An 18,264-nucleotide genomic window follows, 5' to 3' on the forward strand; every position below is an offset into this window, starting at 1 on the left:
TATCTGGCAGCGGCTTTTTATTGGCGATTGAAGAATTACCTCTCACGGCAATGGAAAGGAGCGCAGATGAGCGGAGCGACATCGGGTACCGTCGCGGGGCTCGTCGCCGTCACCACCACCACGACCGCCATCGCGGACCGCCACGGACGGTAATGTGAAGAGCAGTACAAATTGAACTGCAGAGGCAGACTGCCGCGGAGAAATAGATGGGTATGAATACAGGAATGCTGAGAGAGTGGAGCTTTGATGAAGACGGGACGGAATGGATTGATGCTACAAATGGTATGACGCTGCGAGCAGACACCGCCGCCGCCGCCGCCGCTGCCGTCTGGCTGTCATGACTTTGAAGAACGTGGATGAGAAGTCTCTTCCCTCTGAGAATGCTCATCGCGAGCCGTTGATGCGGGCCGTTACCGTACGTCATGCCATGACGTCCTCACTCGATGAGCGCTCGCCATCGACGTCCGCCGCTGTAGCTGGCGTGGCCACAGGCGCGCTCAAGGCCAAGGAGTAGTGTCGCAGTGCGGCGTCGACCGCCTCAATAGCCGCCATTGGCCAAGGCGATAGACCCAGATGATGCTCTGAGGACACGATTCGCAGACCCATTAGCGACTGAGTGATTAGTCGAATGAGCTTGGGCGGAGCATTGGTCTGTATTTTGCCGTCTGTTGCTTGACGATAGCGGACGAGGTGGATCCATGCAGAATGAGTGCGCCCTGCTCGAGCTGTGGAGTTGACGATGGATGATTGTAGGCTCATCAAAGCGTCTTCATTGTCGTCGATATCGTCGGAAGTGCCAGTCATGAGCATCTGTCGGTCCGGATAGATTGCGTGAGACACTTGCGAAGAATCGACGAGGACAGCAGAAGCTGGCGCAGCGGCAATCGACTCAGAGGCCGCCTTATGGGTGGCAAAGAACGGCTTGTTGTCTTGGTAGCTGAGGATTGACACGCTTTCGCACCGCAATTTCGCATGAAGCACAGCCTTGTCCCATGCTGTAGCCTCGCCGGCAGTAAAGCTACCCTTCTTGAAGATGGCGACGTGCCACAATGATCCACGCCGGCGCATGTAGTCTTGTGTCTGCTGGCTGACCCATCGTACGATATCGACGTTGCTGCTGCTACAATGGCTCTTGAGCGCTCGATCCTTGCCTTCCCCGTCCATGATGCTCAAGAAGCTCAGCTCTCCTGCCTGGCCAGCGTGATAGCAGACGTGCAGCCAGCCTTGACGGGTGAAGACGGCGGGGTGAGGCTGATCGCTCAGCGTAAACTGCGATGTCGAGGGCAGCAACGAGCACGGGGCTGCCAAAGTGAAAGCTGGGAAGCTGCGAAGGTCCATCTTGGTCGGGAGGGTAGAGCGCACGGGTCGAAACTCGACGGCAACTCGCAGAGTATTGTAGAGTGCCAAGGCATGCACTTTGAGCGCCGAAACCGACTCCTTGACCGATTGTTGCTTGATGCTTGACCAAGGAAGAGGTCGTACGTGAATATGCTGGGACCAGAGGCCCGCCTTTTCTGCGCCAATAACGCGAAGATCGCGCTGAAGAGCAACCAGGGAGGAAGTAGGTGTAGCTCCAACGGCGTACAGCACGACGTGGCGATCTGGGCCGAGAGCCTCAGCGAAGCGTGACACAAGAGAGCGCACAGTGTCTTCCCGCTGGTCAGCGCTGGCGAAGATGTCTTCGATGGCTCGATCGAGGTCTGAAGTAGGGGATTCGCCGAGCTCAATCAATGCGTCGTGCGCTGCCTCATGAGAGCCAAGACCGAGCGAGGAGAAGAGCGTGGACAATCGACTGAGCCACTGTGACAGCTCTGCCCTCCAGGCTGGGCTGCAGCTGGAATGGTGAAGCACGATTCCGACAATTCTACGCTGCCCTCCTGCTGCTGATAGGCCCAATTTCTCCCAGAAGCGAAGGGCTGAAGGTGCCATCTCGGTGATGCTGCCTTGACATCCCACAAAGACCGAGGGGGCCTCGAGAAGCTCGACGTCAAATTGTGCCTGGCACGCCGAGTCGGTGATTTCGAGGAGCGGCAGGATGCTGTCGGCATCATCGAAACCCCGAGACGATGATCCGTGGACTTCAGCGCGTAGAAAGGGATTGTCGAGTAGCCAGTCGATCAGTGTCTGTCGAGTGGCCATTTGCTCAGCGCTGTCGTCAACCACGCTCGATGCGATCGCCGCCTCTCGAGGAGCTTTTGCCGCTGCCGGGATGGAGCGGATCAATGCCATCGAGGCATCGAGCATGCGGCCCACTTCAGCGATGGCCTCGCCGGGGCGTTGAGCTTCGTTGTCGCGCATGTCGCTGCTGTACTCGTCTTCCTCATCGCTATCGCCACTTTCTTCGTCGCTTGAGCCATCATGTGTGCCCACGTCAGACATCTCGTCGTCTGTCCTCGGCACCAAACGCAGCTGGCGGCGCGTCGTTGCATTTGCCTTTGCGGTGTCCGACTGGCCTTCTGCAGCTCGAGCGATACGAGAAAGGCGCGTGGCTCCACCGCCGCCGCCGCTGCCGCCATTGGCGAGCCCGTTCGGAAGCGCAAACTTCCCTGAGCTGTATTTGTCTCGCAAGTCTTTGAGTTTGCGATTAGAGTCAGGCTCGGCGTCGTCGTGACTTGCTCCCTCAGCCGTAGCGAAAGCGTGGGGAGCGATGGACATCTGGGCTGCTGAGCGAGGAGTGCTTTCCGCATCTTGATGCGGTGTCCAACCGTCGACGGTGGGAATCGGTCTGACATCGTAGTACGGGCTAGTCGGTGTTCTTGGCGTCTGGTCGTGAGGGCCACCTGTGGCGGGTGAGCTGTCGGTGTAGCTGCCCGGAGTGAAGCCTGGAAGCGAAGATGGGTCCGAGGGGATGCCGCTCGTGCTGGAGGTGGATGTGTTCACCTCGCGGCCCAGTCGCGAGAGAACGTGCGTCGTAGCAATGTCTTCGTCCATGATCTGCGTCTGATCGCTGATCGTAGGCGCATGGGCTTCCGTGCCGGTATCCGGCAGCTTCTCCGCAGCGGACGGGGCCGCAGGTGCCGTGACCCCCGCATCAGCCTCATCATCCCCGTCAATGTCGTCGAAAAAGGCAAAGTCATCTTCGGTTACCAATCCGTACATCGAGTCGTCTACTTCTCCTCTTGAAGGGCGACGCGACATGCTCGGATCACTTCCGCCGCTTCTGCTAACCAGGAGTGCTGGCGATGGACCGCGGTCGGCAGTCGACTCTACGCCGTCGGCGTCGGCGTCGCCGTCGTCGGAGCCAAAGAGGTCGCCATCGTCGCCATCGCCATCGTCGCCGTCGTCGCCGCCAGTGACGTCCTCGTCCATGGCGTCTGCTTTGTCACCTTTGAGAGTGATGTCGCCTTCTTCCTCTTGGGCCTCATCGACGACGATAGCGGGTCGAGCTGGACTAGACGGTGACTCTTGCGATGCGGGCTTCTTCTGTTCAGCGAGCACCTCAGTCGTAGCTTCGAGGAGATCCGCCATTGCGGTATTGCGTAAAGTACTGGCTGTGTGAGAGCTGACGGCATCTCTCTTGCTGAAACAAAGCTGTCGAGGCCACAAGAAGGTAAGTGCGTCGTCTTCGCCGCCTTGAACAACGAGCCAGCCTCCTTCCATCAGCTGATCAGCGGCAATTCCAGTCTGAATCTCAAGTACGGCGCAAAGCTGCTGATACGCAGCACGGGTCGACTCGTCCCTCGTGCCAGTCTCTGGCGGAGGCCCGCGGCTGTACGCTTTCCGTCTTGTAGGGGCGAGTTCGACTGACCCTCCAGCGACGTGATGATGGTCGAGCGTCGCGAGCGTCGTTTGATCCAGAGTCAAATTTGCAAAGAGGACGGGCTGGCCCTCCGAGCCGTCTAGCTCGTCCGATTGTAAGCGCGGTGAAATTGTGACCTGGAATTCCCCAAACGCAATGCGGTCTGCCTCTGTCAGTACTCGTCTCTGGGCGTATGGAGCCATGAAGAAGCCACTGCCCGCCCGAACGGCACGACGAGGGCACAAAGTTGGCCGTCTATCATCTGATGATGCTGCGGCTGTGGCGACCTCCTCCGTCTTGATCTCGCCGTCTTCATCCTCCTCCATCTGCTCGTCTTTGCAATCTTTGAAGTCCTCGACTCCTCCTTGCACCGCACTGGCGAACAGCTGGCGCTCAGTGTGCGCTCTTGAGCGCCATACGAATGTATTGGCTAAGCTTGCCTGTACAGCTTGACAAAACTTGCGTTGCAGTGCGCCGTCTTGTGAGGATGTGGTCGTGTCTACCAGCGAGCAACTGCTGCACGACTCCTCAGGAAGTCGACTGAGCAAATTAGCAAGGCTGCTCTTTGCAACTTCTATGCGCTCCGCCAGCTCTGCCAATGCCTTGCCGTCCTCGTTCCCCCATTCGGGCGAAGTAGCAGCTGGTGACTCGCCCCACAGATCGTCCTCTGCTGATCGCTTTGCCGGGGCCAAGTGCTGCGATCGATGAGGAAGGTCTTGAATTTTGAAGAAGGTGAAGAGGTAGCACGTCTTCTGCGCCGTTGAGGATGTGTTGTCCTCGCCGGCTGATGCAGGAGCTTCATACTTCTGTTCAGCGCCAAAATGCCAGAGGGTGTGGTGTAGGATCTCTGAAGGCCATCCGGTAACCTCGTGCCAGGCCGCTGCTCGGCCTTTACCCTTTGCGTGTGCACCTTCTGAAAGTGCCCATCGTCTCGCAGCGTATGAGCTCTCGTAGCTAGTCAGGGCTTTGAGCTGCTGAAGAAGCTGGGCTGCCTTGGCTTCTTCGTCTATCTCGAGTCTTTGCAGTGCAATTCGTGCATTGTTGGGAAGCGGGATGCTGATGATCGAAGTAGTCGCCGCTTTGGACACAGTCGGAGGTAGGCTGGACGTCGACGCTTGCTGCGAAGGAGGCAATGTCTCGCGAGACTCGGCCAAAGGGCTGCCCATGCCATATCGCTGATGTTGGTAGTTGGGGCTAGAGTGTGTGGTGCTGGCATTGATGCGAGACGAAGAGGGGCCGGCCAAGGGCGAGACCACTCCGACGCCGCCCCCTGACGACGACGATCGATATATGCTCATGGCTCCACGACGCGATGATGAGGAGAGAGCTGCTAGGGTGTGAGGCGACTACGCCAGCTGAAACACCATCGTAGGAGCCAGACCAGTCGGTCGGTGAAGGAGATGTCGTCGTGGTAATCAGAGCGAAGCACTGATCTCTACGAGCTGGTGCCTGCAGCTTTCGATTGAGCGTCGTCCAAGTTGATGCGGGGTCAGTTGGCGGCCGAGATGAGGAGCACCAGCCATCAGCCACCAGGCCGCGCCCCCCGGGCCCGTCTCGCCGCCCTGCAGTCAACTCTCGTTGCCGCCCGTTCCGGCTTCACGATAGGCAGCCACTTGCAATCTTTCGCTCGATAGCACAGACGACGCATATTGGCAAATGCCATTGATGTTTGATGGTCATCAACGCGAGGCTGGAGAGACTACCGTTTAATGGCATCTTGTGACTGCTATCATCGCCCAGCGCTACCATCGGGTGGTCGCCGGCAGAATGAGAGGAGCGCTTCGTCACCGCTACAGGAACCTGTCCACCTTGGCAGCCTCACTTCACCCTAGGAGCTACAAATAGATCCGTTCTTCACTACTTCGTGAAGAGTTCCAGACCTTGTCATCGTTGCCGCTGTGACCGCTGTCGCCGCTATCGCCTTAGTAGCTCAAGAGCTGTGAGGACGGAAAATAATTTCCACTCGCCGCTGGCTCGCAGGCGGGACGGACCAGTGGCGAGGCCGGTTGGGCGAGGCCAGACCCGCGGGCTCGAAGCCGTTCAAAGTCTAGCCTTCTCTGCCCCCCCCCATACACTCACGCACGCAGCCACGGAGTGAAGCCTAGCTCCTCACTTCCCCATCCTCACTCCCTCAATCACCTCGACATTCACCCACTTGAGGGCTGCTCATCTCCAAACGCCGTAGACTGTTGCAGCAAGCCCGTCTGCACTTGCCGCTCCTCGACCTCGACGCCCGAGGTCTACGAGCTTAACCTCGACCCAACTCAGCCCAGCCAGATCTCGCGTCCTTTCAATTGGCGTCGCACCCGCCTTCGTCGTCGTCGTCGTCGCCGCCGCCAAAGTCCAGATCTTTCAGACCGCACGGCGAGTGACATCGACGGCCTCGAGCCCCGAGGCCTTGTCAAGAATCTGCCATTAGCAGTACGGCGTGTGGTTGTCGAGCCCAGTTCCCGGGGCAGGTCCGGGGCAAAGTTGCTGATCATGTCCATTGACGCTCACGCAGAAGGTCCTTCTGTCGAAGCGACTTCACCATCCCTCTTAGCCACCACCTTCATCTCTCAACAGACTCTAGCTCCCCACCTATCCATCTCGATCACCCAGCCAACGCCATCTCCTCAATTAGGCCCCATCGCGCCATCTTCTCCAACCAAGACCGTCAGACGCAGCAAATCTGTCTCCTTTGCGGCCGACATAGCACCCAATATGACTCAACTTGCGACACACAGGCCCTCGCTTCCAGCTTTGAGTACGTCTAGCTCAAGGCGAGCTCAGCTAGCCCTTCTGGCAGAACAAGCCAGTCTTGCGGCGGTGGGCACCAGCAGTCTCAGGATCGCTCGAGCACAGAGCATTGTTCTAGACGAAGCAGTCAAGAGCGCCATGGGCCAAGCTGCTCAGACGAAGGCCGAAGAAGGCAGCGTCGCCTCTACATCTTCTCAGCCACAACGTGACCCAGCATGGGAGCAAGCCTTCTCGTCCTCCGACTTTCTCTCTTCCGCCTCCTCTCTTGCTCAAATGTTCCACGTCCAAGAGCAAAGCCGCAGAGACTGGGCTGGTCAGGCTCTGGCGCTGCAACGACGCCGGCATACCGTGGCCTCTGACAGGCTATTCTCGGCTGGTCGAAAAAACGGGAAAGCAGCGGCCAAGCGTCGTGCGAACGATAGCGATGAAGACGGCGAGTCCAATAACGAGCTTCTTACCGCATCCGACGCCAACAAGAAGCGACGATTCACTGCGGCAGACGCCGCTAGCGCCAAGGGAAAGGATCGCCGTGTATCCTTTGTCGTAAAGGAGGAGGAAGCGGCAGACAGCAGCGTAGATACTACAGCCACTGAAGCGTCCTCACAAGCGGTCGAGCGAGCTTCTTCGGCGGCACGACCCGCCGGCTCGGGCTCTTTGGCGAATGTCCTAGCATCCTTCGAGACGCTCCTCGATTATCGTCAAAGGGCTTGTGCTGGCCTTGCAGAGCTGGCCAGGAGCGCAGATGAGATGGACACTTTCAGGAGCGGAGCTGCCATCGCGCCACCCATCGTCGCCGCCGTCGCATCCACCGCAGTCAGTGCTGTCGCTGCGGTTGTCGGCAGTAAGGACGCGCCAGCGTCGAAACTAGAGGAGGTCGAGGACGGGTCTTCACCTACCTCCTCCGTCTTCGAATCTAGCGAGGAAGGTAGCACGCCAGCTGTTGCGGCTTGATCATCTAGTCGGCCCCAACAAACGGTCTCGACGTGCGAGCGCCGGGATTTCCTGTGCACGCCTTCTGTTTTATTTGTTCTCAGTTGCTCGGCATTGGAGGGTCATACCATCCACGCTCCCGGCCCACCCACCCATCCACGCTTTCTATATACACGTCATCAGCCAGCATTCGTCACCGAAACACTCTTTCCTCCTCCTCCTCCTCCTCCTCCTCCTCCTCCTCCTCCTCTATTCTCGAACAGGACCGCCTAATGTCTTCCTTGCTTTCCCAACCGCAGCTGGTAATACAAGCCATTTCCAGCGCATCGAATGTTGACGCGTACCTCTGCTCCAATCCTCGCGCATCACTTCTTTGTCTCGCTCATGAATCAACCACGGATCGCACGCATCGTACGATCACATCCCGTCTGCCCGCGACTCCGACCCGTCTCGACTCTGGTCCCCCGCTTGTCGGTGGCGTGTCAGTGGCGGCGGCGGGGACGGCGAGTTCCAGGGGTCGCCCTGACCCTTTCCTGCACGTTGCCACGGTCGCCAGCCTCGTGTCCCCGCTTCCGCTTGCAAGCACACACTGACCCACATACCGCGCCTCCTGTTGATTGCCGGGGCGCTAAAGTGACTCCAAGATGGTGGAGCACCCACAAAGTCTAGCCTGGGCGTGATTTGGATTTGCAACGCCCTTTCTCTCCTCCATCTACTGTCATCTAGTGGCCAGCATCTAGAGGCCACCGCTGGCTGCCGTCGCCTACACGGGCTCAACGACACCTGAGCAGCCAACTAGCACGACTCGATTAGAGGAAGACATTGACTCGCCCTGCCCAGACTACGCGCCAAAACCGCGTCCACGATGCTCTTCACCCACCTCCTCCCAGCGGACTCGGCCCTCAACGAGCCTCTCTTCACCTACGCTCTCTGTGCCTCCCTCATCATCCAGCACGGTCTCTTCCACCTGCTCTCACGCACCATACTCGCAGGTCCCGACCTCGCCCAACAGAAGAGACGCGCCTGGATTTTGACAACCCTCAATGGCCTAGTCACTTCGCTCGCCGCCGTACCCTTTCTGTGGGACCTTCTGGCTAGCGGTTTCGATCTGCACGCTATCAGGCTGAGAACCCGGTTCGCGAATAGTGTGTGCGCCTTCTTCCTAGTCTACCTCATGAGCGACTTGGGGCTTGGCAGTATTTACTACAGGAAGTTGATCAACTTGAGCTCGGGATGGATTCATCATACGGTGTACTTGGGCTTCTTCAGCTGGTGGGTCCACAGAGGGTGGGGGCACATTGTCGTTGCGGCGTGCATCTTTGAGGTGAGCAGAAGATGGAGACGAGACAGTTCGACTCCAGCACTAGCCGCTAATCCTCACGCCTAATCCCACGCGCACAGCTTCCCACCTTCATAATGGGAATTGCCTCAATCCACCCACCACTTCGCAGCAACGTCGCCTTTACCTCGACTTTCTTCGTCACGCGTATCTTCCTTCACATCGCTCTCCTCGCATCTTCAATTACACCGCACGGCCGCTCTGCTCCGCACATCGACGGCTCATGGGGCGTCGCGACATCCCTCATCGTCACTCTCCCCATGCACCTCTGGTGGGGGTACAAGTGCGCGCTCAGCGTTCGCCGTCGCATGCACAAGCGCAAGATGGCGGCGAGAGCGGAGAGAGAGAAGGAGGCCAATGCCTTTGCGAACGTGGCGGGCCAGGCCTTCAATGGGTTTGGGGCCCCAGATGTGCATAGCGCTGTCAATACGCCCCTGCCTACACCTGGACCTAGCCCTGCCGTCGTACCGGCTGCCTTCGCCAAGGCGGCGGCTGCGGCTAGTCGTAAACCAATTCAGCTCGTATTGGGACGCAACCGTAAGGGATCGGCTGCCTCAGCAGGCTCGACCGCTGCTCCAATGGAGAGAAGCTCATCGGGCCACGGCTTCCTGCAAGTTCCCGACCCTAACGCCGGATCTTCCACCTCTTCACGTCGTAGCAGTCTCGACTCTCGTCGCTCCTCCTCCGAGGAAGGCACCGCTTCCACCAAAAAAGCCCCTCGCCCATTCACGCAGCCCGTTCCCCCACCAGGGGCGACGGCCGACTCGCGCGAGCCTTTCCTCGCCATCCGCTCCGCGGCAGAGGGACGAGATCGTGCCCGTCGACTCGTGGCGGACGGGGTGCGTCGTATGTGGTTTGGTGCGCCAGTCAGCTGGAGGAGGCAGTTTGAGGATGAGGCGAGGCTGATGGACGGAGTTCACGAAAAGCCGAGAAGAGCCAAGCGGTCTCTGGCCGAGGCGTCAGATACTGAGCCCGAGGAGGACAACGACGATGAGGCGTACAGCTCGAGTCGCGCCCAGCGGGCACGAGCTTTGCTGCGCCGAGGCGTCCTTCGGGCGGTACGTCGTGCCATCAATGGGCGCGGCGTTCAGCCGGATGACCTCAACTCAGAAGGCGAGGTCTTCCTCACGGCCGACAATGGCGAGCAACAAGCACTCACCGACGACCGTGCCCTGCGCTCTCTTGATCTTGGTTCACTTCTCAAGCTCTCCGGCCTTCCACAGCTGCCGCCAGACCTCGTCGGCCAGCCTTTTGAGGTGAGGCCTATGGAGGTGGAGCGACGCGAGGGGCAGAGGAGGAGGAGTCTTGTTGCTGATCTGAGGAGGAAGATGGAGATCAGGGCGAGGGATGTCGTGGTGTGGGATTGAGTCAAGGCGCTGCTATTGAAGAAAGGCGCTCTCGTGCGGCTGCTGGAGACGGAGGGCCACAACTGGACTTCTTCTACATTCCCTGTCTTGTCGACTCTTTGATACCCTATTGCTCTGACTCTCTCACTATCTCATTAACACGAATTCACTCTCATGACTACCATTGAATCCGTATATGCAGGAGTAGAGTAATGTCCATTTGCGCATCATGTATTAGCAGATGGCCGTTCCGCATTAGCGTAGCGTATAACTGCGGCTCCTCTGATCACATAGCGGGGTCATTGTACACATCGTAGCGTCCTGCATTGGAGAGACGTTGAAAAGGTTAGCTTGCGCAGCCTTTAATTTCTGGTGGATAGCCGCGATACTTACGCTGCCTAGTAATTGGAATGCCTGTGCGCACTTCCATGACCTCCTTTGGGTCGAGCTTCCACCGAACGATCGTCTCCTGCTCCTCAGTCGTAGCCACCACCTTCGCCCAGGGATCAGTGACAGTCGAGTGGCCCCACGCAGGGTACGCCTTCTCCTTCTCAATAGCCTCCTGCGACGCTCTCGCCGGCGAGCAAGCGGCGACGTACATTTGATTGTCCATTGCCCTGCATCGCTGCAGGAGCTCCCAGTGGCGTGGCCCAGTGGTGGTATTGAATGCACCTGGGTAGATCATGACGCCTGCTCCCATGCGGGAAGCAATGGAAGCGAGCTCGGGGAAGCGCATGTCGTAGCAGATTGCGAGACCAAATCGACCGAGGGAGCACTCAAAGACGGTAACACGGTCACCCCCTGTGAGTGTGACGGACTCTTGGAAGGTCATCTTGCCTGGGATGTCGATGTCGAAGAGGTGCACCTGAGCGAGCATGAGGAGCAGATGTGTCAGTGAGCTGCCAAGGTCCTCGTTGGCATATCCGCGACTTCCTCTTACCTTTCTGTGAATCGAGATGAGGCGTCCCTTCTGATCAAAGACGGTGGCGGTATTGAAGAGCTTGCCATCCTTGGCCACCCTCTCAGGGATGGACCCACCGACAAGCACGATGCCCAGCTCCCTAGCAATCCCACTCATGAACTTGATCGACTCGCTCTTGCACGCTTCGGTATCAATCTCGAGTGCCGCCCCGCCGAGTCCATCAACGCCCCAACGCTGAAGGAGAGCTTCCTCAGCCTGACCATCGCCCTCCTCATCCCTATCACGGGATCGCGAACCTCTGCGATCGATGGAACGTTTGATCCTCTCCCAAAGCCCACCGAAATCCTCTGCGTAGTCATTGAAGAAGTGCACGCCGTAAGGTGAATTCCAGCATTCAGGCAGGACGACCATATCTGCGCCTCCGTCCTGCGTGGCTGCCCTTTTGATGGCTTCGCGAGCATGGGAGATGTTGAAGCCCTTGTCGCGGGAGGTCTGGCCTAGCTGGACGAGGGCGAGGCGCGTGGGCTGAAGGCGAAGCTGTGGCTGGCGAGAGGACGACGGTGAGCGCCCGCTGGCAGAAGAGGACGAAGCCATTCTGACGGCGATGACGTTGGGTGACGAGGTGATGAAAGGTGGATGAGGCAACGAGAAGCGTGGTGCAGCGAGGCAAGAAGGTGCGAGCAATGCTCTCTGAGCGAGTGATGAAGTTCTTGTCGCTCTCGAGGTTGTGATTGTCACCCGCGAAAGGGTGTTGAGCATATGAGAAGAAAAAGAGAAGAAGAGTGGGGCAGGGCAGAGGCAAAGGGAGGTCCAAGAAGATCCGCAATCCATCGCCATCGCTTTCTCGCCTCGCCCGCCGCCTCCCCTTTCTCCAGAGCGCGCTTCGGTGTGCTCGAGAGTCGGTCTCGATGGGCGCGGAGGGCGCTGCCCGCTTTTTGCTCAGCCAATCTGCCCGCTTGTGCCGCGCTGCTTGGCCCCCCTTCTTCGCACGCTCGCGGATCTCACCTCGCTCGCTGCTGCCCACGACAAAAATGCGGGGTAGCAGGAGATGAGGAGCAGCCCGTTGTGAAGGGGAAAAAGGGGAGCATCCCCACTACGGGGACGTAAAAGCATCTCGTCTCGGCCATGAGAATCACAAGATTGATCGTCCGCGATTACTGATCGAACGCCGCCATCGCTGCAGCTTAGCCTAGCGCATCGTCATCTTTGATCGCCGGGAGGGACAAGTTGGGTCATGCGATTCTCGCTCCTTCGCATGAAAGGCAGTGCCACAAACTAGCTCCAAAAGGTGGGGTCCATGTGATGGCAACTCAGCGAGCAGACGAAGACGGAGCTTCATGTGGGTCTCACTTGGAACACCATGTCGAGGTACATCCTATCATAGCCGGCTGTACCGGAAGCCTTGTGTGAACGTGTGGGAGATGCGTGAGAGGAACAATCTCCTCACGGCAGGCCTTGAGTCGCTGACGGATGCCATTGGAGCACGGTCAGCGACGCAGCGCATAACCCAGAGTGTACTCTGTCACAGCCTTGACGGTCTTCAAGAACTCAAGCATGGCCACGGGGATCCGGGCCAACGAAGGAGCTCGCTCAATTCACGCCAGTCCCGCCATCGTTGCCGCCAGTCCGATGCGGGCGAGTCCGTGCGCATCTTCTTGGCTTTCTTGCCCCTCGTTCCTTTTCTCCGTCATCAGTCGCTGCGATGCTTGGTGAGCTGGACGGCAAACGACAGGCAGGAGTACTTCATCTCCAATCTAACGTTCTCTGCCTCTGATGACGATCGAAAGTCGTCGGCTTGACCGGTGGCATTGCCTCAGGTGAGCACCTTGGGCGACACTCCTCGCCCAACCTCGTACGTCCGCCTCCTCACCAGCCCTTTCCCCTCTCGCACCGCAGGCAAATCCACAGTCTCTCACCTCCTCAGCTCAAAGCATCAGATTCCGCTAATAGACCTCGACCTCCTAGCCCGGCAAGTAGTCCAGCCCAACGACCCCTCAGGCGCCCTCTCCCAACTTGTGGCTCACTTCGGACCAGCCATCATCAATCAAGAAGACGGCACGCTCAATCGTCCCGCGCTTGGTCGTCTGGCATTTGGCGATGGCAATGAGGAATCGCGAAAGGTTCTCAACAGGATTACGCACTCTGCCATCAGGAAGAGAATGGCCTGGCTCTTGTTCTGGAATTGGGTGAGCGGCGTCAAGGTGACAGTCGTGGATACACCGTTGCTGGTCGAGGCAGGACTCTGGAAGTGGTTCGGGGCTGCAGTTCTTGTCTGGTGGTAAGCAGAAAAGGATCAAGGTCAACTGCCATCGTCCAGCATGGCTGACGATGCGACGTTTCCTCTCCTCCCACTAGCTCTCCCGAGGACCAGCTTTCCCGCATGCTAAGCCGCGATGGACCACAAGGCTTGACCGAGGACGATGCCCGCTCCCGCCTCGCCTCACAATGGCCCCTTTCCAAGAAATTGCCCTACGCAGATATCGTTCTGGATAATTCGTCTGCCATATCTGGCAGCGAGAGTAGCAGCGGGCGTACAGGCCGTGCCTCGGAAGCGTTGGAGGCACAGGTGACCGACATGGTGCGAAGATGGCAACGAAGCTACTCTGGCCTGGTGGGCACCCTGTGGTGGTTGGCTCAGTGGCTTTGCCCTCCTTTTACTGCCCTCACAGCTGGCTTGGCTATCCTTGAGAGGAGGGCAGGCGTGGCAAGAAGATTGAAAGAGGCGGAAGAGAGTGATCGACAAGGCGAGGAGAGAAGGAGTATGGGCAGCCAATAGACGAAAGAGAAGATACTAATTCCGGTCAAAAGGGCCAGGCGGCCACAAATGCGAAAGCGAAAGTCATTGATACCTACAGCACTTCCGGCTCAGCGACTGCCCCCGCTGCCAATGCTGCCTCCCTCCTCGTCGTCTTCCTCGTCGTCGTCCTCTTCTGCTGTAAAAGGTCGATATTCCGCGGCATCCTGCGCTCTCAATAACCTTCTCCTCACTTCACTTTCCTCCTCATCGCTCGCATACCCACTCCCACCATAGTAGCTCAACAGCACGGGCAGGAGCACAAGACCGTGCAATGCTCCAAGCAGAATAAGCGCTGCCCACATCTTGGCATAGTAGAGCTTGAGAAGCTCAGACTTGGTGAGGGCGAGGACGGAGATGCCCACCAGCTTGGTTCCCGTAATGCCCGAGAGGACTGATCCGCCCACATCGACCAGAGCGGCCCAGGCTCTCTCGTCTCTCTCCTTCCCCGCCATAGGGTGGGAGCGGGGCAGGCTGGACGGAGCCTTCATGAATGCCTTGGCTACATGTGCTTGGAACTCGACGCAGATGGCTGAGCAGACCGTCAGGTTGACCAAGGTGAGGGCGTTGAACCCAATGCCGGCAGCGCCCATGAAGCCCACCACGCCTGTGACGGCTGAGATGACGCACGCGACTACTACAGCTGATGTACGCCAGGAGCCGAGCAGGACCCAGGTGATGAGGAAGATTGCGAGCCCGGCGCTGCTGAGGACCAAAGCGGCAGTCGTGCGTAGGTGCAGGTACTGGTCGAAGAAGATGGCAAAGATGCTATAGTGGAAGGTGGTCTGCGACGGGTTCGCCTCATTGATAGACTCGACTATTCTCTCCGCTGAGCGCAAGGCATCGATGAAGTCGGCTTGGGACCGCAAGGGCGTATGGTACGTCCTGAAGTGGCTTGCTGTGACCTCCTTGCCCTCAGCATTGATGTCTACCGCAGAGCTGTAGGACGCCTGTCCTCCCAGGGGGCAGTCTTCATTTGTTGGGCTCTGCAGCCAATGTCCCAAGTAGCGCATGAACTCCCCATCCTCGGGCATGCCGTCCAGCGTGATGTTCCAGGGCGGCTCACGACCCTCGAAGCACGGCTTGCAGCGGAAGTCTGGGTCGCTTGGCAGGCAGAATTGGGAGGGGTTGGCCTTGCGTACTCGACAGCAAGACTCGAGTACAGGATTCAGGTAAGTAAGGAAGTCGTCCAGCCACGACGAAGCTGGCTCGGCAATGAAGGAGACGTCAGGGCGCTTGCGCTCCCCTTCGAGGACGTTTGCAACTGAAAGGTCAGCGCATGTTGTGAATCGTCCGCACAACTCTTGCTGGCCTGGACGGTGCGTCACGTCTGCTTGCGAGACAAAATAGGCCGGTGGACCCACATCGAGGAAGGCGTCTAGCGAATTGAAGTAGTCGCGAAGGTACGAGTCGGCAGGCAGGGCCAGACGCTGATCTAGACCCATCTCTACCTTGTGCGCTCCGATGAGGGAGAGGACAAAGAGGGCACTGAATGCCACCAGAACGAGCTTCTTGACAAAAGGCTTGACCAGTGTCGAGGCGTATGTGCGACGAATGAAGCGACCCAGCACTCCCTCGCTTGCGTGCGGTACCATGCTGCCTGAGCCGAGAGCGATGGCGCCGGGCAATTTGAGACAGGGCAAGCAGTCAATCCTGCTACTCTCCGTGCGATCGGCGTCGAGCTTCATAGCTGCGACGAAGCAGGTGCACTGCAGAAAGACGACGATGAACATGCTCAGTGCCGCGTACAGCGCAAAATTGCGCACGGCTGGCATGGGGACGAGCGCGCCGATGAGGAAGGCCGAGATCTGCGTGCTGGCAGAGAGAAGGATTGACGGGCCCATACGTCCTAGAGAGCGCGCTGCTCGTTCGTTGGATGAGAGGTGGTAAGTGGGCTGCATTGCGCCGCTGTACTCCTCGTCATCATCGTCCCCGTTCTCGAAGTCGAAGTCTGGCATAGAGGGCAAAGCCCCGCTGCGCGCCAGGCTAGCAGAAGAGTACGGGTTCGCCGTGCTAGCCAGCGTGGACTGGCGGTCCATCTCGTTAGACAAGAGGAAGATGTTGTCCACCCCGACCGCGAGCACGAGGAAGGGCAGCACCTCTGCGATGATCAGCGTCGTGCTCACACCAATGGCGGAGAGCAGGCCAATGGCAGAGGAGACGGACGCGAGGACCATGATGATGCCAAAGAGTCCCAGCGTGAACTTGGAGCGGACGAGCAGGCGATGCCGTGTAGGGAGGAAGCTGAGCCACTTGTTGCCCTGAGAATTGCCGCCTACAGGGCGATGACCGCCTCCACCGAGGGTCAAAGCAGCGTAGATGAACATGAGGAGGTACGACGCGACAATGGTGGGCCCATCGGTGTTGGAAGAGCTGCCGAGCTCTTGCTGCAGGCTACTCTCCGTACTGATTGAGACCTCGAGGTCGAGTTCGCGGCGACGTCGTCCGAGATCATTCTCGGGCACGCCATGGATTCCGCCTGCGACGCCGAACAGGAAGTTCTCGAGAGTGCGCTCCCACTGCTGCGCCTTGGCTACCTCGGTTGCATTGAGCGAGTTGTTGACGACGTAAGTGACGACGGCGGAGCGAGCATCTGACGGTTGGCCGGGGCGGCCGTCTTCCGTGCTTCCGTTGGTAATAGTCGACGGTATACCGCCTAGGATGACATTCGACTTGAGGGGGGCGCCGAAGGGGGGCAGGCACTCGGCGGGGGCTTGGGCGCAGCGGTTCAGTCGATCTGCCCAATTTGTCTCGTCGATGCCTGACCCGTCGAGGTCGTCTTGAAAGTAGCCCAGCGGTGACTGGACAACGCAAATGCCTGGTCCAGTCGGCGAGAAGCAAACGTCTTCCAGCGTGTAGCCATCCGGCTCTGAGCGTAACTGGCCGACAGCAGCCTCGACGTCTTGCAACCACCGAAGTCGCTCAAAGTCCAACGCTTGCGGAAGCTGTCCCACCTCATTCAGCCTCTGCAGATGATCCGGGCTCTGCACAAAGGCCTTCGCCTCCGCATCCATGACGAAGATCTGCTGCGTCCGGTAGAAGGGTCCAAAATGCTCATCGAAGTATTCTTTCCTCACCTTCGACTCCGAGTTGGGCGCCACCCAAAGGCGTACCGGGTCCGTTTCGACCACGAAACTCGACCAGCCGATATTGCACAGCGCGACGAGGATGAGCCCTCCGGCGAAGGTGAGAAGGGGAGCGTGGGTGACGAAAATGCCGAGCTTGTAGAAGGCGGAGTTGAGGAAATTGGCAAGAGCGTAGGAGCGCGGTTGCGTGGCGTCCATGGGGCCCGAGGCGAGGCCGCGGGAGAGGGTCGCATCGCTGCCCCAGCGCCCGAGGCCAGTGGCGCCAAGTAGGCCTCCGCCACCTGATCGTTCTGACGATGCACCATCTGAGCTTGGCCCGAGGCTGCCGCCCTCGCTCGGAGTGCCTTCCTCTTCGCCGCTAAGCCTGACTCGCTCGTACCCACTGCCCTCGCTTGCCACGCTAATCCCGCTGGCTCGATGCGTGATGCCCATGCGCCTTCGCCTCTTCTTCCTCGACTTGCCTGCACCGTATCCCACCATGGTGGCGAGGAGCGCCAGGGCATAGACGATGATGAGCGCAAAGCTATAGCACGAGATAGCACCCACCGTGCACCTATCTCCCCTCTGCGGGGGATCGACGTGAGGCAGCACGGTGCACACATCTGGGCAGTCTACGCAGGCGCATCTCGAGGCCAGATCCTCATCCGAGCACGCCCTTGGCGGGGGATCAAAGCTCGACTCATTGCCGTGTGGGAAGTTGATCTGGAAGGGCGACCCGACGAGGGGCTTCTCATCTCCCATGAATTTGAGGAACCCATCCGCTTCTTTTGCTCCTCCCCCGAGCAAGTCCATCGCAAACCCATTGGACGCTCCAAACTTGACGTCCTTGCAGCTATCGAAGAAGCCGCTGCGGAAGGCGTCTGATACCCAGTACTCGACACTCTTCACTGCAATGTCCCCGTCCGGTCCCGGATTCGACGTCTTCTGCGTACGCGAAACGTCGAGGAATTGGGCCTGATTGGGTGAGCAGGTGAAAGAGCAGAAGAAGTTGCGGAAATTGTTCCGACAGGCAGGGCAAGAGGAGATGAGTGCCTCTGCTTGTTGGAGATTGGCAGATAATGCTTCTACTTGCGAAGAGGTACAGCATACGTCTCCTTGGGCGAGGTCGGGCCCGCAGACGGCTTCGATCTGCGAGCGCAATGCTGCGTCAGGGGCGCTGGCGGGGACGTGGTCGACGGCGCAGGGGAGTGAGGGGGAGAATAGACTGGCCTTGCCGCAGTCTCCGCGCATGACACAGCGACCTTCGCCTGGCTCATTGTCCAGAGAAGCCATGTTTGATGGTGGCGCGGTAGATGGCAGTGATGGTTGGGGAGCCAAAGATGTGATGCAGGGGCGCCTCGATTCGACGAGTCGGACGACGCTGTGGAGA

The 18,264-nt window shown here is 58.9% G+C and overlaps 6 protein-coding genes across 6 annotated transcripts; 3 read left to right on the plus strand and 3 right to left on the minus strand.

The window, feature by feature from the left end:
* Nucleotides 1–3: 3 nt before the first annotated feature.
* BDZ90DRAFT_230538 (hypothetical protein) lies at nt 4–5,235 on the minus strand. The gene has a single exon (XM_025505507.1). The coding sequence runs from the start codon at nt 5,035–5,037 to the stop codon at nt 421–423; it is 4,617 nt and encodes a 1,538-aa protein (XP_025364288.1). The 5' UTR covers nt 5,038–5,235; the 3' UTR covers nt 4–420.
* A 567-nt stretch (nt 5,236–5,802) lies between these two features.
* Nucleotides 5,803–7,812, plus strand: BDZ90DRAFT_230539 (hypothetical protein). Its single transcript, XM_025505508.1, has one exon. It carries the CDS (start codon nt 6,221–6,223, stop codon nt 7,427–7,429), a length of 1,209 nt encoding a protein of 402 aa, XP_025364289.1. The 5' UTR covers nt 5,803–6,220; the 3' UTR covers nt 7,430–7,812.
* A 461-nt stretch (nt 7,813–8,273) lies between these two features.
* Nucleotides 8,274–10,394, plus strand: BDZ90DRAFT_273580 (hypothetical protein; the record flags this gene model as incomplete). Its single annotated transcript, XM_025508808.1, has 3 exons — nt 8,274–8,553; nt 8,575–8,732; nt 8,810–10,394. 3 exons carry the CDS (start codon nt 8,274–8,276, stop codon nt 10,112–10,114), a joined length of 1,743 nt encoding a protein of 580 aa, XP_025364290.1. The 3' UTR covers nt 10,115–10,394.
* A 45-nt stretch (nt 10,395–10,439) lies between these two features.
* On the minus strand, nt 10,440–11,609 carry BDZ90DRAFT_216520 (carbon-nitrogen hydrolase; the record flags this gene model as incomplete). Its single annotated transcript, XM_025504276.1, has 2 exons — nt 10,440–10,958; nt 11,034–11,609. The coding sequence occupies 2 exons, from the start codon at nt 11,607–11,609 to the stop codon at nt 10,440–10,442; spliced, it is 1,095 nt and encodes a 364-aa protein (XP_025364291.1).
* A 1,192-nt stretch (nt 11,610–12,801) lies between these two features.
* Nucleotides 12,802–13,836, plus strand: BDZ90DRAFT_269620 (CoaE-domain-containing protein; the record flags this gene model as incomplete). Its single annotated transcript, XM_025508738.1, has 3 exons — nt 12,802–12,832; nt 12,912–13,293; nt 13,371–13,836. Coding segments are annotated over 3 exons (834 nt in total), but the record flags the coding sequence as incomplete, so codon positions are not given.
* On the minus strand, nt 13,783–18,206 carry BDZ90DRAFT_230541 (multidrug efflux transporter AcrB transmembrane domain-containing protein). The gene has a single exon (XM_025505509.1). The coding sequence runs from the start codon at nt 18,165–18,167 to the stop codon at nt 13,881–13,883; it is 4,287 nt and encodes a 1,428-aa protein (XP_025364293.1). The 5' UTR covers nt 18,168–18,206; the 3' UTR covers nt 13,783–13,880.
* Nucleotides 18,207–18,264: the final 58 nt, after the last annotated feature.

Source organism: Jaminaea rosea, assembly GCF_003144245.1.
Source record: "Jaminaea rosea strain MCA 5214 unplaced genomic scaffold BDZ90scaffold_2, whole genome shotgun sequence".
Lineage (NCBI taxonomy): Eukaryota > Fungi > Basidiomycota > Exobasidiomycetes > Microstromatales > Jaminaea > Jaminaea rosea.

Bases quoted from the DNA above. Each gene is read 5' to 3' on its own strand.
- BDZ90DRAFT_230538 (XM_025505507.1), bottom strand. From the start codon at position 5,037: ATGAGCATATATCGATCGTCGTCGTCAGGGGGCGGCGTCGGAGTGGTC.
- BDZ90DRAFT_230539 (XM_025505508.1), top strand. From the start codon at position 6,221: ATGTCCATTGACGCTCACGCAGAAGGTCCTTCTGTCGAAGCGACTTCA.
- BDZ90DRAFT_230541 (XM_025505509.1), bottom strand. From the start codon at position 18,167: ATGGCTTCTCTGGACAATGAGCCAGGCGAAGGTCGCTGTGTCATGCGC.